Below are 16,135 nucleotides of genomic sequence, written 5' to 3'. Positions count from 1 at the left end.
CCTCTACAGATGGTATGTAACTGAGCATTACTTTCTTTCAAGATGCAGAAAAAAAGAAATAATATTTCTCCACTCCTGTTCCCAAGTCCAAAACACAATATTTAATGACCCTAAACCCATCTGCCATGCGGATATAACTGCGGGCACTACGGGTTATGAGTCAACCCGCGCATCACTAAACAATTCTCTTTCATCCCCATGTGGCCATTCTTGATACTGACAGTATACATACAGGTCAAATCAAATCAAATGTTATTTGTCACATGCTTTGTAAACAACAGGTGTACACTAACAGTTAAATGCTTACTTATGGGTCCTTTTCCAACAAAGCAGAGTTAAAGATAAAAAATTAAATAAAAAATATAAATTATGACATGAGGAATAAATAGATAGATTAGCTGACAACGTCACGAAAACAATGCGCACGCTTTAATGGGGCAGACATCTGCGTGTTGTTGTGATTCTGGATGGCCAGATAGCTAGCAACAATGACAAGAAACTGCCATGTGGGGAATCGTAAGTGACTCGTTCCATCTAGTTTCATTTTGTTCTTGATACCATGTCCTGTTTTGAGGTGTTTTGACTGATTTCATGTCAATGCTAATATGGCAAAAATTCACTAGCTAGCTAACCAACAACTGTAACGATGTATTTGAGAGACAACAAGTGCTCATTGTGCAAATGTATTTGTTTTCAATAAACATTGGAGACTAAATATAGTTTACATGTTGTCAACAATCTAAGCCAGGAGTAGGCAACCCTGGTCCTGGAGTGCTGCAGGCACTTCATGTTTTTCATTTAACCAACCTGGAAGACCAGGTGTGTTGAATTTAGGCAATCACTGAACTGATCAATTAGCTCAGTTGGTCAGGTGTCTAGTTGGAACAAAATCCTGCAGTACCTGAGGCACTCCAGGAACTGGGTTCCGTGCGGTAGCAGAGAGAACAGTCTATGGCTTGGGTGGCTAGAGATTTTTGGGGGGGCCTTCCACCACCTGGTATAGAGGTCCTGGATGGCAGGGAGCTCGGCCCCAGTGATGTACTGGTCCGTACTCACCACCCTCTGTAGCGCATTGCAGTCAGGTGCCTTGCAGTTGACGAACTAAGTGATCATGCAGCCAGTCAAGATGCTCTCAATGGTGCAGCTGTATAACTTTTTGAGTATCTGAGGGCCCATGCCAAATCTTTTCAGCCTCCTGAACGGGAAGGGGCGCTGTCGTGCCCTCTTCACAATTGTGTGGGTGTGTGTGGACCATGTTAATTCCTTAGTGCTCGCTCCTCCAATTCCAGTCGTCCACGAAAGGCCCTTACAGGTTACACAGGTTACAGGCTACTGGTACTACTCTCTTTCTCCCCCATGTGGTCTGTTCTGTTCTGTTCACTAGTTACTGTGTCAAGGGCCAGACCTGACCAGGGTAACTGACCTTGATAGAGAGGCCGGGGGTGCCTGGTATCCCGGGGCGACCGTCCTGTCCAGGGGTCCCTGCAGGTCCCACAAAGCCCTTGGCCCCGTCATTCCCTGGACGCCCTAGGGTACCCTGGGTAACAGAGAGAACATCATTCATCATCATTCAGAATTAATTCAACTGAAAAGAATATGACTTATCATCGCACGTGTCTGACTGTGTGTGTGTGTGTGTGTGTGTGTGTCTCACTGGTATTCCTGGGATCCCTGGTTCTCCTTTCCTCCCAGGCAGACCTCCTCCTGAAACAGCCAACCCTGGCTCACCCTGGAACACCACCAGAGAACCAGCTTAGTGAACATCCAACACACACAGCAGATGGGATGACATACAATGTATAGTTTACTGAGGATAAAGAGGTGTACTGTACTCACCCTGTCGCCCCTGTCACCCTTTGTCCCTGGTGCTCCTGTAAGCCCAGGATCACCCTGCCACAGAGAAAACATCAAACATCAAACTTCATAATACAACAACACACACATAAAACAAACATCAAGGCAAGATACAGTATAAACAGATCCCATTGGCGTTGCTGAGGGATACTCACAGGATCTCCTCTGACACCCGGTAGCCCCTGTGAACCCTGAAAAAGACAAAATAGCAAAACATATTTCGTTAAACCACGTCTACAGCAGGTTAGACAAACTCAGTGGCAATGTGGTTAGAGTGTCCACCCTGAGATTGAAAGGTCGGGGGTTTGATCCCCAATAACTAAAAAAATGGGACCAGATGCCTCTCTGCTTGGCACTCAGCATTAAGGAGATGGATTGGGGCTAAGGCTCTGCGACAGCCTACTGTCCTCTCCAGGTGATGAACTTGTACATCAAGCTGCCTCACGCTACAGAAACAGGAGATAGCCTCCTGCCCCTATGGGCTGTTCAGACAAGGCTTACTTACTTTCAGCAGGTTGACCATCTACTACTTACAGTATAAGAACATCAGGATAACAACATGTGTTATTGGCAAGTTGATTTACACATTGTGATTGGCCCTGGCTGTGATTGTGGCCCCTGACTACTCACCGGGACACCTCCAGGGCCTGGGGTCCCTGTTCGCCCTGGCAACCCTGGACCCCCATCCAGACCAGGAAAACCCTGGAGAATAAACAACAGTAAATACAGCAGTACAGATGTAGGATCTTAATTTGAGCCAGTTTGCTATAGCAGGAAAATAATCCTACAGGAAATGTGGATTATAATGAACAGACATTTTTGTAGAGGTTGATACATTTTTAGTTAGGGTAAATCAAGTCTGTCATTTTAAAGTGGAAATTAAAACTTTAGAAGCCTTTTTAAACCTCAGATACACTACAAGTTTGCATATCCTGATATGCAGGAAAATTCTCAGCACCAAAAGAGTGATTAAATTAAGATCCTACATCTGTATCACTACAACAGTACAAGTGTTGAGTATAAGTGTTAATGTGTACTCACCCTCTCCCCCTTCTCCCCTCTGACCCCCTCACTTTGGCCAGGCTGACCCTGTCGCCCCTCAGGCCCCCTGGGGCCATCCCTGCCAGGCAAACCATCACGACCCTGGAAATCACACACACACACACACACACACACACACACACACACACACACACACACACACACACACACACACACACACACACACACACACACACACACACACTCTCAGTGGATGATAAGAGGATGCTAATGTTTGAGCTGCCAGTGTTAGATCAGTAATCAGTGGTGAAAGACTCACAGGCTCTCCTTTGCGTCCGTCAGTACCGTCTCTTCCACTCCCTCCCTGTAACAGAGGGTCAGTAACTGATCAGGACAACTGACACAACTACTGACCATAGAACTTCCAAGACAACATACAGTAACAGAACATGGTATCAAAACCATTCAATTGCTACCTTTTCTCCTCGCTCCCCCTGGTCACCCTAGAGAGAGTGAAATGAACACATATGAGAGATAGCAGGGCAAAGAGGGATGAAAATGAGAGCACACAGAAGTTGAAAGGTATGGTGATAGTGCAATGATGGCTACGTGTGTGTGGATGGATGAGGTAAAGTACAGTAACTCACCCGAGGACACTGTATGGTACACTGCTCTGTCCCTGGGCCCTGATATAGAAAACAACAACATACACACTGAGACCCAGAGCATTCCACCATATTGTTGCGACTTAGTCCCTGGAAATGATTAACTGACTTACTGACTGGGAGAGCTTACATTGACAGCAAAATCATGGGATCTACAGCATGGTCTGACTTCTAATCTCTCTTTCTCACCTCACCTCCCCACCAACTTTTCCCCTCTTATCTCACCCCTCCCTCTGGTATCCTGGCGACGCCACACAGCAGGTCAGCCAGGTCGGCATGCAGGTTGCCGAGCTGGGTGGCATCACGGGCATATAGGAGGTTCTGGGTGCTGCCATCTGTCACCGCCTGGCGCAGCTCCTCAGAGTCCGCCCGACCTATACCCACCGCCAGCACCGTCACACCTGATACACACACACACACACACGGCCATCTAAATATTGGGCATTTTTCTATTTATTGTTCAAAATGTTCGTTTTAAAACATTGAGTGACAAGGGAATGTAGGTTAAAAGTTACTGTTGAATATTCCATTAGTAGAGATGTGCGGGTGCTGTACAGTCTGTGTGAGGCTACCTGAGGCTTTGATAGCACTGGCTGGGACAGTGACGTTGTCAGAGGATTTTTCATCTGCAATGATCACCACCGCACCAGGAACTCTGGGTCTACGACCAGCTGTGGGGCTGAGAAGGAACTGTCTGGTGAACGTCATCGCCTGGCCTGCAGGGGGAGATACACATTTACATATCATCACACACCATAGAGATGTATAGAGATCTCAACTTTGTATCTGTGCCATTATGGTATCTGTGACAGCATTGGCAGCGCCACTGAGGCTATCTCTATTTTAAAGTAGTACATTTTCTTCTTCTTTTGATGTTTGAAAAAAGTGTAAAGCTAATATTGGTGATTTACTGCCACCTGCCGTGCTGGAGTCTTGAACAAAATGTTGTGTGTCAATAATTTATTGTGGCCACTAGATGACGGTCATATAGCTTAAAGCCATTAACAAACTAGGCAAACCAATTTGAAGAAGGCAATGCTCTGATCATTGGCTGATCGCTCCCAACCCACAAAAATCCCCACCAAGTTAACAACAATATAATGGTGGAAGCCCTTAATGGCAATGGCAATGCAAAAACTGGTTATTTCAAAGTAATCTCTATATCTCTCTATGTCACACATACACATGCACATGCACATGCACTCACACTCACACACAAACACACTCACTCACACACACACACTCACATACACTCAAGCACGCATGCACATTCACACAGGTACGTACAAAACACACACACCTATAGCATTCCCTGGGCCGTCCTCAAAAGGCGTGGACAGGATCTCCTGAAGCAGCGTCTCACTGCTGCTATGGCGATTGAGCAGGAACCAGACCTTGGGTCGGGCGCTGTACACTACAATCCCCAGCTGGAGGATACAGGAAGAACACCAGAAAAACACACCATAGAATCACACAGAAGAACACTAGCAGCCAACACACACATATCACAGATGTCTGTTCCTGTAGAGTACCTGTGAGTCCCGTTCTCCAATGGTAGTGAGGGAGCCGGCAGCGCTGGTCAGGAGGGAGAGCAGAGAATCAGCCAGGCTGGCCCGATCCCTGGAAGCTGGAACCAGGAATACCACGTCGAGACGACCACCCACACACACTGAGGACAGAGCGATAGAGAGAGAGCAGGGGTTGGAAAATAATGTGTTGGGTTAGTTTTTCTTGGGTAAAGGCTTATATAATGTCAAGTATTGTTTTGTTTAAAGGCCATAGTTTAGGAACTACTGGTTAAGTGGTACAAGGGCCGGTATGAGGACTGAGGAGAGGGGATAAAAAGGAGTGATGTCAGTCTTACCAGTGCGTTCGTCCACTGAGGTCTCAGGGCCCACCTCTCTCTGGAAGCTGGGCTGCAGGGTGAAGCGGTATTTCAGGCCCAGACGTAGCCCTGTCACCCTGTAGGAGCTGGATGACCCAGGCAGTGGGATGGATTGACCCGGACCAGTGTCTGGTTAGAGAAAACACACACACACACGGGCACCCACATATACAAGCACGTACAAGTACACACAAACACAGGCACACACAAGCATGCACACACACACAAAGATTAGTGATCAACCTTTCAATGTGGAACATAGTCAGTAAACTACCAAATTTGACCCCATTATGCAGTGTTGCTGTCTCACCTCTCTCCTCTTTCCAGCGCAGGATGTATCCTGTGGCACCAGTCAGTGGAACCCAGCCTAGCAACACAGAATTCTGGGTAACCTCTGCCACACGCAGACCTGTTACAGGCTGTAGGGGAGCTAAAGGGAGGAGAAGAGGAGTGAGTGATCAGTTAAGAGAGAGCCAACCGTATGTGAGTGACTTCAGTAATCGTGTGATAGAGGACATTGAGAGGTTGTGACTATACAGTTATAACCTATAGCCATAACCACAAAAACCTTGGGTTTTTGATAAGATTTGATCTTGGTCAGGTCACATGGTCAGGAAAACTCCTGTCCCTAACTATAGTGAATGAAAGTAGAGGAGATGGTGTGGGCAGAGAGGTGTACCTGTGGAGGCAGTGATAGTGACAGCTTGACTCTCTCTGTCCCTGAAGATGGCAGCCAGCCTCACAGTGTAGCTCACCCCAGGCCGCAGACCATCCAGGTCAAACGAGGTCGCATCTCGACCTATCAGACGGCTCGATTCAGCCTCACCTGCATGGAACCAGTAGAGAATATTAGAAAACGTAAAATAAATAAATTGATGCCCCCAGAAAATGGCAAATAAATATGTTTGGATGCGCATTTTATGTATGTATCTGTGTCTGTGTGTTTGTGTTTACCCAGGGCTGATCTCCAGTAGATGCGGTACCCTGTGACCCCAGCCATCCCTCTCCAGACCAGACGCAGTACCCCTGGGGTAGCCTCCACCACCCTGACCCCCTCCATACGGTCCACAGCAGCAGGTTCCCCTGCTACACACACACACACAGAAATTACACAATGAGCAAGGAAATACTGAGAATACTGAAAGAGGAAATACAGTACATAGCAGTACGCATTAAAACCCCACGTTACAGTCAATTCAGGAAGTACACTGAAATTCCAATTATCTTCAGTGCTTTTCAATGAGGACAATTTGGAATTGGATTATTATTTATTTAATTTTAAAAAAAATGTGTGATTACAATCTTGTCTCATCGCTGCAACTCCCCAACGGGCTCGGGAGAGGCGAAGGTCAAGTCATGCGTCCTCCGAAACATGACCCGCCAAACCGCGCTTCTTAACACCCGCTCGCTTAACCTGGAAGCCAGCCGCACCAATGTGTCGGAGGAAACACTGTTCAACTGACGACCGAAGTCAGCTTGCAGGCGCCCGGCCCGCCACAAGGAGTTGCTAGAGTGCGATGAGCCAAGTAAAGCCCCCCCGGCCAAACCCTCCCCTAACCCGGACGATGCTGGGCCAATTGTGCGCCACCCTATGGGACCCCAGGCTGTAGTGACGCCGCAACACTGCGATGCAGTGGAATTGAAATGGAATTGACCCCAACCCTGCTACATAGTAATTCAGTAAAGTTATACCTTCCAATGTTTTCATATCCATCCTAATCAAACAGAGGTACAATGTTACCACACAGTCTCTTTTCTTTAAGACTGTAGTGTAACTCACGTGTGGTGATTCTGACAGAGACTGGGGATCCCTCTCTGTTCTGAACCAGGGCCATGACCTGCACCTCATACTGAGCCCCCGGGTCCAGCTGCTCCAGGTCCACCGCTGTCAGGTCACCACCCACCAGCTGGCTCCTCTCCTCCCCACCTATACCAAGACAGAAGGGGTGCTGGTGAGTGGTCTGGCACACAATGGCTGCCATGTTTCATTAACACACAGCAAATTCTCCACCGTTAAATCAACACTGACAGCGTTACATTTAACACTGGTCCAGTGTCTATACGGGTCCACACTTTTCAGTGTTAAATTAACACACTGCTTAGTGTAAAGCCTTATTTAAATATTTCCCAGAGTGCCTTGCCTTTTGAATGAAGTGTAAAATCACCACCAATGACTGTCTTTGTTAGTGTCAGATATCCTAAGTGAGAATTATTTAACACAATACAAAGTGTATCTTATAAAGCCTTAGACTCTTATGGGTTAACAGGAACAACCATTTCAGTAATGGATGCAAAGTAACAGATTGGATTAGTTTAGAAAAATGTATGTTATTTATATTTGAGTAGCACAAGGTTAATTAATCAATCATTGTACATGCAAAAACATAGATAATGAAACAAACAATTCTAAAAATCAACCTGCAATAGAGGATGCTAGGAAATATGATAATGATGGGCGTGGTTTTGGTTTAACACTGGTTATTAACACCAACACTGGGGTTATTTTACACTTACAGAGTTAATTTAATACCTGAATCAACACTAGAAATGTTACACTGAAAACTCAACACTAAGTAACACTGGCCAATTTGCTGTGTATATAAAACTCAGCAAAAAAAGAAACGTCCTCTCACTGTCAACTGCGTTTATTTTCAGCAAACTTAACATGTGTAAATATTTGTATGAACATAACAAGATTCAACAACTGAGACATAAACTGAACAAGTTCCACAGACATGTGACTAACAGAAATGGAATAATGTGTCCCTGAACAAAGGGGGGAGTCAAAATTAAAAGTAACAGTCAGTATCTGGTGTGGCCACCAGCTGCATTAAGTACTGCAGTGCATCTCCTCCTCATGGACTGTACCAGATTTGCCAGTTCTTGCTGTGAGATGTAGCCCCACTCTTCCACCAAGGCACCTACAAGTTCCCTGACATTTCTGGGGGGAATGGCCCTAGCCCTCACCCTCCGATCCAACAGGTCCCAGACGTGCTCAATGGGATTGAGATCCGGGCTCTTCGCTGGCCATGGCAGAACACTGACATTCCTGTCTTGCAGGAAATCACGCACAGAACAAGCAGTATGGCTGGTGGCATTGTCATGCTGGAGGGTCATGTCAGGATGAGCCTGCAGGAAGGGTACCACATGAGGGAGGAGGATGTCTTCCCTGTAATCCACAGCGTTGAGATTGCCTGCAATGACAACAAGCTCAGTCCGATGATGCTGTGACACACCGCCCCAGACCATGATGGACCCTCCACCTCCAAATCGATCCTGCTCCAGAGTACAGGCCTCGGTGTAACGCTCATGCCTTCGACGATAAACGCGAATCCGACCATCACCCCTGGTGAGACAAAACCGTGACTCGTCAGTGAAGAGCACTTTTTGCCAGTCCTGTCTGGTCCAGCAACGGTGGGTTTGTGCCCATAGGCGACGTTGTTGCCGGTGATGTCTGGTGATGACCTGCCCTACAACAGGCCTACAAGCCCTCAGTCCAGCCTCTCTCAGCCTATTGCGGACAGTCTGAGCACTGATGGAGGGATTGTGCGTTCCTGGTGTAACTCGGGCAGTTGTTGTTGCCATCGTGTACCTGTCCCGCAGGTGTGATGTTCGGATGTACTGATCCTGTGCAGGTATTGTTACACGTGGTCTACCACTGTGAGGACGATCAGCTGTCCGTCCTGTCTCCCTGTAGCGCTGTCTTAGGCGTCTCACAGTACGGACATTGCAATTTATTGCCCTGGTCACATCTGCAGTCCTCATGCCTCCTTGCAGCATGCCTAAGGCACATTCACGCAGATGAGCAGGGACCCTGGGCATCTTTCTTTTGGTGTTTTTCAGAGTCAGTAGAAAGGCCTCTTTAGTGTCCTAAGTTTTCATAACTGTGACCTTAATTGCCTACTGTCTGTAAGCTGTTGGTGTCTTAACGACCGTTCCACAGGTGCATGTTCATTAATTGTTTATGGTTCATTGAACAAGCATGGGAAACAGTGTTTAAACCCTTTACAATGAAGATCTGTGAAGTTATTTGGATTTTCACTAATTATCTTTGAAAGACAGGGTCCTGAAAAGGGGAGGTTTCTTTTTTTGCTAAGTTTATATATGTTAAGTGTGGCTGGTGTGAATAGAGGTAATTCCTATATGAAAATGAGCTATGGATAGTGCGCTATTTAATCATGAAATATCATGGAAAATCATTCACATTTCAAAACATTCACATCCTCTGTAGCTCAATTGGTAGAGCATGGCGCTTGTAATGCCAGGGTAGTGGGTTCGATCCCCGGGACCACCCATACGTAAAAATGTATGCACACATGACTGTATGTCACTTTGGATAAAAGAGTCTGCTAAATGGCATATTATTATATTATTAAAACAGTAAAACTAATCAAATCTCTCACCATCAATTCGCTTCCAAGCCACACGATAGGCTGTTGCTCCCTGCACGCCCACCCATGTTACTCTGACGACCTCACCGCGGGACTCCTGGACTGTGAGTGAGGTCACTGTTCCCACCACCACCTGGTCTGACTCTGAGGACAGAGAAGTGGAAGATATCAGTCACCAATTTACAAGCACTGGTCTATAGGACAGCACTCCTTTCATTAATTAATTAAATCAATCTTTAAATTAACTAAGTGAAGCTGTTACCATATTGTTGACAGCTAACCAACTCATTCAAATCTACTAGGGGCTATCAAGAAGAGAAGGGGTTAGGGGTCAATTTGTTAATGGAGCGATGGAGCGATACCTGTTCTGGTGTTCAGGGAGGCGGGGTATCCTTCCCGAGACCCAATCAGTGAGGAGACTGACACCTGGTAGGAGGAGTCTTCCTGAAGGCTGTCGATGGTGAAGGAAGTGACATCAGCGGCCACCGTGCGGGATGACTCCACTCCTGTAGACAGATGGGGTCAGGCCATAGAGAATGATAGAGAAAGCATCCCTATATAGTTCCAATTATGGCGTCTGTGAGCGCACAGGCAGCGCCATTGAGGCAATAGAAAATATTTTTCTTTACGATTGGCTGATCCCTCCTGATGACCTGCTTGGACATGACTCCAACAGGGTCATCAGGAGGGATCAGTCAATAAAGTTGGAAGTCACACCCAGTTGACTACATTAAAATGGTGTAAGCCCTCAATGGCTCTGCCCATGCTAAAACAGCCTTTTGGCCACTAGAGGCCTCTATCATTCTCTATGGGTCAGGCAGAGGTGAACGCTACTGGGGATTGCTATTACTGTATTACTAGACTACAGCAACTACTAGACAATAACCAATACAATGCGTTCTTTGAGCCTTAATATGCTTTGAGACCTAAGGTAAGGATCCATAGGAATGTAATTTATATGTCAGATAAGACCCATCTCACTTATCGTAACCACGCCTACCATTTCCACTGCGCCAGGTAATCTTGTAGCCAGATGCCCTGGAGACCGGTAACCATGTGATGCGTATCCTCTGAGAGGTGACATCAATGATACGCAGGCCGCTAACCGTGCTTGAGCTTGAGCCGTTGTTGCCATTGGTCCTGGCCGAGAGGGTGACCACCTCCCCAATACGTTGACCAATCACAGCCGCCACGCCCAGGACCAGAGCCTCATTTGGCTGCAGCCCCTCCACCGTGTAGGGCGAGGCCCCTGGCCCCAGAACACGGGACTGCTCCGCATCTAGGAGACATACACACTGTTATAGACACACACACTGGGACTGCTCTGCATCTAAAGGAGAGGGTGAGAGAGACAGTAACACATACATACAAAAATAGGGACTGCTGCTATAATTATGTTATCATAACATTGTATTTCTGAGGACTAGTTTATCACAAAATCATTCCAAGCATAATTCAGCTGACACTTACTGTTGCCTTGTCTCCAAGTGACCCTGTACCCTGTCGCTCCGGAAACCCCTGTCCAGGCGATTCGGAGTCGCCGACCATTGGTGTTTGTCACACGCAGGTTGGTCACTTTCTCCAATGCTTGTTCTAAAATCACAAATCAATAAGAACATTGCAGTTTAGTGGACAACCAAACCATTTCCCATGTTCAATATCAGTGGACAACCAAACCATTTCCCATGTTCAATATCAAACGTATATTTCCCATTTCAAAACATTTTCCCATTTCGTGCCTACTAAACACGGCCCTCTTCTTTCATCTCTGTCTGTTCTTGCCTCAGCTCACCTCTCCTCAGTATCAGTATTCAACACCCATTCACATTGACAATCAGCTGGCAGCCATTCATTCAGCCACAACCACAACACAGCACTGTTTACCAAACTGGCAAACACACTGCAGCTCTGAGCCAAGATCTGCACCCATTCAATCTGTCTACATCCTCTCTCTCACAGGCTGGAGCACGCACTAGCATACAATGAGTGTGTGTGTGTGTGTGTGTGTGTGTGTGTGTGTCTCACCTGCTTTGATGTAGACAGTGACTGGGTCCCCCTCGCTGTCTCCCACCACAGCTGTCACGCTGACCCCATAAGACACGCCCTCCGTCAGACCCCTAAGGTCAAGGGTCGTCTGGCTTCCAGGGATACTGCGGGTTTCCTCTGTTTGCGCTGTAAGTACAGAGTGTTAAAACATATGTGGCTTCTGATCTAAAGTAGTGCACTATATAGGGAGGGAATAGGGTGTCATTTGAGATGTGCCCTTACCTTCAGTGTTGACCATGAGGATACGGTACTGCGTTGCCCCGGCAACCCCTGTCCATCCCAGTCGCACAGTGCTGCCCAGGTACTCTACCACTCGCAGGTTGGACACCCTCCCCACCAGCTGTTCCACTGTACACATGATGGGGGGGGGTCAGTCAAATGGTGAAACAAATAAGATACAAATAATCAGTGAAATACAAAAGTAAATATTAAATATAAAGGGGCTAAAAAAAGGGGGTGCGCTTGCCCCTATCCCTGACCTGTGGGAGAGGTGGAGACGGGAGTGGCCTCTTCCCGTCCCTCATACAGGGTGAACAGGGTGATGACATATTCAGTGCTGGGTTGCAGCCCTGACAGATCATAAATAGTGGTGTTCCTGGAGAACGACTGACTCTGTACTCTGCCACCTGAGGAGAGAGAGACTACAGTAAGTCAGTTTGATGTTGACAGTCAGTGAGGGTACATCTATGTTTGTGTGAGTGGATCGGTGTACTCCAAGTACTTCAATGTTGAGGGGTTTGAAAGTACAGGAATCTTTAGTTTGTATGTGTGAGCACACTCATGTGGCGTACGTGTCTTTACATGTGTATGCGAGCATGAGCGTGTGTGTGTCTGACCTTCCCCCTGCCTCCACTCCAGGCGGTATCCCCTGGCAGACTGGATAAGGTTCCAGGTGAGGCGGATGGAGGAGGGCCCGGTGGTGGCTGCCCTCAGCACCTGCTGCTCCAGACTCTCTGCATGGGGGGAACAGAGATACAACACAACCATGGGTCTGATCAACTGATACATCATGGTATGCCAGAACCTCTTAAAAACCCCTTCAGGGGATATTTAAGCAATAAGGCACAAGGGGGTGTGGTATATGGCCAATATACCACGGCTAAGGGCTGTTCTTACCACAAACCCCCAAGGTGCCTTATTGCTATTATAAACTGGTTACCAACGTATTTAGAACAGTAAAAATATATGTTTTGTCATACCAGTGGTATACGGTCTGATATACCACGGCTTTCAGTCAATCAGCATTCAGGGCTCGAACCACCCAGTTTATAATCAGCTATTAGAGGGGATTTCAATTCATAATGCATCTTAGTTGGACTGCCAGTATACTTATTTTGAACAACTCTTAGCTACACAAACATTGTGTGTTTTCTCTTCCATTTGAGATCAAATATCCCAGAGAGGAGCATTAGGAGGCATTCTGTTTTAAATAGCTACAGTATGCCACCCCCTCCCTGATTTCAATCCAGACCAATAAACATGATGATGACTCAGCTTTAACTCAAACAACCCAAATCCCTTGTTAAGTGAAGACATCCCTCTAAAATTAGTCATACACAGGAAGCAGTATGTGTATGTGTTTGTGTGTGTGTTTTCTGCACAGTAAGCATGTGTGCTACAGATTTAACTTCCAAAAAAGGATAAACAGTGAATATTTAGTAAGCAGAATAATATAATTCTCTCTCTGCCTCTACTTCCTCTATTTTCCACTGCCTCTACTATCCTCCTTTACACTACGGCCTGTTGGACACAGTGGAAGTTACTGGGACACAGTGGAAGTTACTGGGACAAAGTGGAAGTTACTGGGACAAAGACTGAGAGGAAAATAGACTGAGAGCGAGAGAGGAGGAGAGGGAAATGTATTTGTGTTTCAGTGATCTCTCCAAATTGTGTGTGTGTAGCTCTGTACCTATCTTGAACCTGGTGGTAGCACCAGGACCCTCTGTGTTGCCTTCGTAGAGGGTGATGACAGTGACAATGTACTCAGTGTCTGGCTGCAGGTTCAACAGGGTGTGAGTCTCACTGTCACCAGCCAAATCCACAGACTCCACATCACGACCTGGGAGAGACACAGAGGTGGGGGGAGAGGAGAGAGGGGTGGGGGGGTAGAGGAGAGAGGGGCGGGGGGCGGGGGGAGAGAGGGGGTGGGGGGAGAGGAGAGGAGAGAGGGGCGGGGGAGAGGAGAGAGGGGCGGGGGAGAGGAGAGAGGGGCGGGGGAAGAGAGGGGAGAGGAGAGAGGGGCGGGGGGAGAGGAGAGAGAGGCAGGGGAGAGGAGAGGAGAGGGGGCGGGGGGAGAGAAGAGAGGGGCGGGGGAGAGGAGAGGGGGGCGGGGCGGGGGGAGAGGAGAGGGGATTGGGGGAGAGGAGAGAGGGGCGGGAGGAGAGGAGAGGGGGGCAGGGGGAGAGGAGAGGAGAGAGGGGGTGGGGGGAGAGGAGAGAGGGGTGGGGGGGAGAGGAGAGGGGGGTGGGGGAGAGGAGAGGGGGTGGGAGGAGAGGAGAGGAGAGAGGATTGTGGGGAGAGGAGAGAGGGGTGGGGGAGAGGAGAGAGGGGTGGGGGGAGAGGAGAGGGGGGTGGGGGAGAGGAGAGAGGGGTGGGGGGGAGAGGAGAGGGGGTGGGAGGAGAGGAGAGGAGAGAGGATTGTGGGGAGAGGAGAGAGGGTGGGGGGAGAGGAGAGGGGGTGGGAGGAGAGGAGAGGAGAGAGGATTGTGGGGAGAGGAGAGAGGGGTGGGGGAAGAGGAGAGAGGGGTGGGGGGAGAGGAGAGGGGGTGGGAGGAGAGGAGAGGAGAGGAGAGAGGGTGGGGGAGAGGAGAGGGGGTGGGAGGAGAGGAGAGGGGGGTGAGAGGAGAGGAGAGGAGAGAGGGGTGGGGGAGAGGAGAGGGGGTGGGAGGAGAGGAGAGGAGAGGGGGTGGGGGGAGAGGAGAGGAGAGGAGAGGAGAGAGGGTGGGGGGAGAGGAGAGCAGAGGGAAGATAGAGGGCGGTAGGGTGAAAGAAAAGGACAAGGACAGTTGTTGTGCACACATAAATTGTGTCACTGACTGCTCACTATACAAAGTATTAACAGCCTTGCTGATTCTCTCCTAAATTCCATTCTGTGTCACTATGGATTTCTGAAGAACAACCATCCTGCGTAAATACATGTTAATAAGGTAAGTCTATATTGATGGATGCATGGGTACACAGGCACAGAATCTGCTGTCATTGGTCACTGTTTCTCTGCTCCTTACCGGTGAATGGTCCCCAGACCAGTCTGTAGGCCCTGGCTCCACCCACTCCTCTCCACAACACCCGGACGCTACGCTCTGACACCGTCTCCACTGACAGCTGCTGGGCCGCCTCCAGACGCACTGCAAGACACACACAACACGCAAACGCACACACACATACACACAGTGCTAAACACAGTGTACATACTGAAATAGGCACATGAGAACTTGTTCTCAACTGGCTTACCTGGTTAAATAAAGGTGAAATAAAAATAAATAAAAGAATAGGGCACAGATTAACAATATATGAGAGCTTCAGACTTTTTATTATTACTGCAGCACAAATAGTGACCACCAGATGGCAGTATGATGTTCTAACGATTAGTGGTAAACTAGGTAAAATAGTGTCAGAGAAACACGTGCAAAGCACCCTCTCTGGCGATGACAACCTTTCTGATCACTGTTACCTTTCCACCTATGGTTCACATAAAGTCACAAATGCATGAGGCCAATTGGTATGGTTGACATGGCATGAAATCCATCCATCCAAAAACAGTTCCAAATGATTTCCTCTTAATGTAGCCTTCACACTACTGCCACAAGGCACTGTGGTTGCTGTGAGGTCAGGCTCAGGAGCATGATAACTGTAGAACTTATGTGCTCCTCTTCCATTGACAAACAATGGCTCATACCAATAATGTGAAGTGCACTTAAAACAGAAGATGATATAATGATGCATCATGCAGTACTGACTGAGGGTAATGGGAGAGAGGGGGTGTGGTGTACTTACATGTCCGTGAGGTGAGGGTGGCAGGGGAGGCAGAGTTTCGGGGGAACAGCGGGTAGAGGGTGAGGACGTACTCTGTGTCGGGCAGTAGCCTCTCCAGGGTGACAGAGGTGGAGTCTGCAGCCAGAGACTGCTCCACTAGCTGGGCCTTGGGCTGACCTGTCAATCAATCAATCACAGCCAGCCAATCACAAGGGTTAGAGCCGGCAACAGACAAGTAAATACAATGTCTGGTCCTTATGCTTGTGAAACCAGAGTCGCCGCCTCCTCTTGACAATGCTTCGCTTGAAATTTGCATAAAA

At 48.0% G+C, this 16,135-nt stretch overlaps 1 protein-coding gene across 1 annotated transcript in view; it reads right to left on the bottom strand.

Annotated features, from left to right (window-relative positions):
* Positions 1-16,135, bottom strand: part of LOC121574610 (collagen alpha-1(VII) chain-like) — an 87,410-nt gene that overhangs the window by 52,941 nt on the left and 18,334 nt on the right. Inside the window, exons 10-38 of the mRNA XM_045223219.1 lie at positions 15,837-15,992; positions 15,068-15,187; positions 13,753-13,902; positions 12,680-12,796; positions 12,323-12,469; positions 12,066-12,191; positions 11,823-11,969; positions 11,268-11,390; positions 10,798-11,076; positions 10,160-10,303; positions 9,810-9,941; positions 7,187-7,333; positions 6,361-6,492; positions 6,086-6,232; positions 5,717-5,836; positions 5,386-5,535; positions 5,054-5,190; positions 4,822-4,948; positions 4,094-4,237; positions 3,747-3,922; positions 3,504-3,542; positions 3,333-3,359; positions 3,176-3,220; positions 2,896-2,997; positions 2,485-2,556; positions 2,010-2,045; positions 1,837-1,890; positions 1,655-1,729; positions 1,424-1,537 (exon numbers count right to left, since the gene is read on the bottom strand). Of these exons, the coding sequence (XP_045079154.1) occupies positions 1,424-1,537; positions 1,655-1,729; positions 1,837-1,890; positions 2,010-2,045; positions 2,485-2,556; positions 2,896-2,997; positions 3,176-3,220; positions 3,333-3,359; positions 3,504-3,542; positions 3,747-3,922; positions 4,094-4,237; positions 4,822-4,948; positions 5,054-5,190; positions 5,386-5,535; positions 5,717-5,836; positions 6,086-6,232; positions 6,361-6,492; positions 7,187-7,333; positions 9,810-9,941; positions 10,160-10,303; positions 10,798-11,076; positions 11,268-11,390; positions 11,823-11,969; positions 12,066-12,191; positions 12,323-12,469; positions 12,680-12,796; positions 13,753-13,902; positions 15,068-15,187; positions 15,837-15,992 (3,485 nt within the window). The remainder of the gene's footprint in view (positions 1-1,423; positions 1,538-1,654; positions 1,730-1,836; positions 1,891-2,009; positions 2,046-2,484; positions 2,557-2,895; positions 2,998-3,175; positions 3,221-3,332; positions 3,360-3,503; positions 3,543-3,746; positions 3,923-4,093; positions 4,238-4,821; positions 4,949-5,053; positions 5,191-5,385; positions 5,536-5,716; positions 5,837-6,085; positions 6,233-6,360; positions 6,493-7,186; positions 7,334-9,809; positions 9,942-10,159; positions 10,304-10,797; positions 11,077-11,267; positions 11,391-11,822; positions 11,970-12,065; positions 12,192-12,322; positions 12,470-12,679; positions 12,797-13,752; positions 13,903-15,067; positions 15,188-15,836; positions 15,993-16,135) is intronic.

The sequence above is a fragment of the Coregonus clupeaformis genome, chromosome 10 (genome assembly GCF_020615455.1).
Source record: "Coregonus clupeaformis isolate EN_2021a chromosome 10, ASM2061545v1, whole genome shotgun sequence".
NCBI lineage: Eukaryota > Metazoa > Chordata > Actinopteri > Salmoniformes > Salmonidae > Coregonus > Coregonus clupeaformis.
Note: the sequence above shows the minus strand (reverse complement) of the source record. Positions and strands in the feature narration are given on the sequence as shown.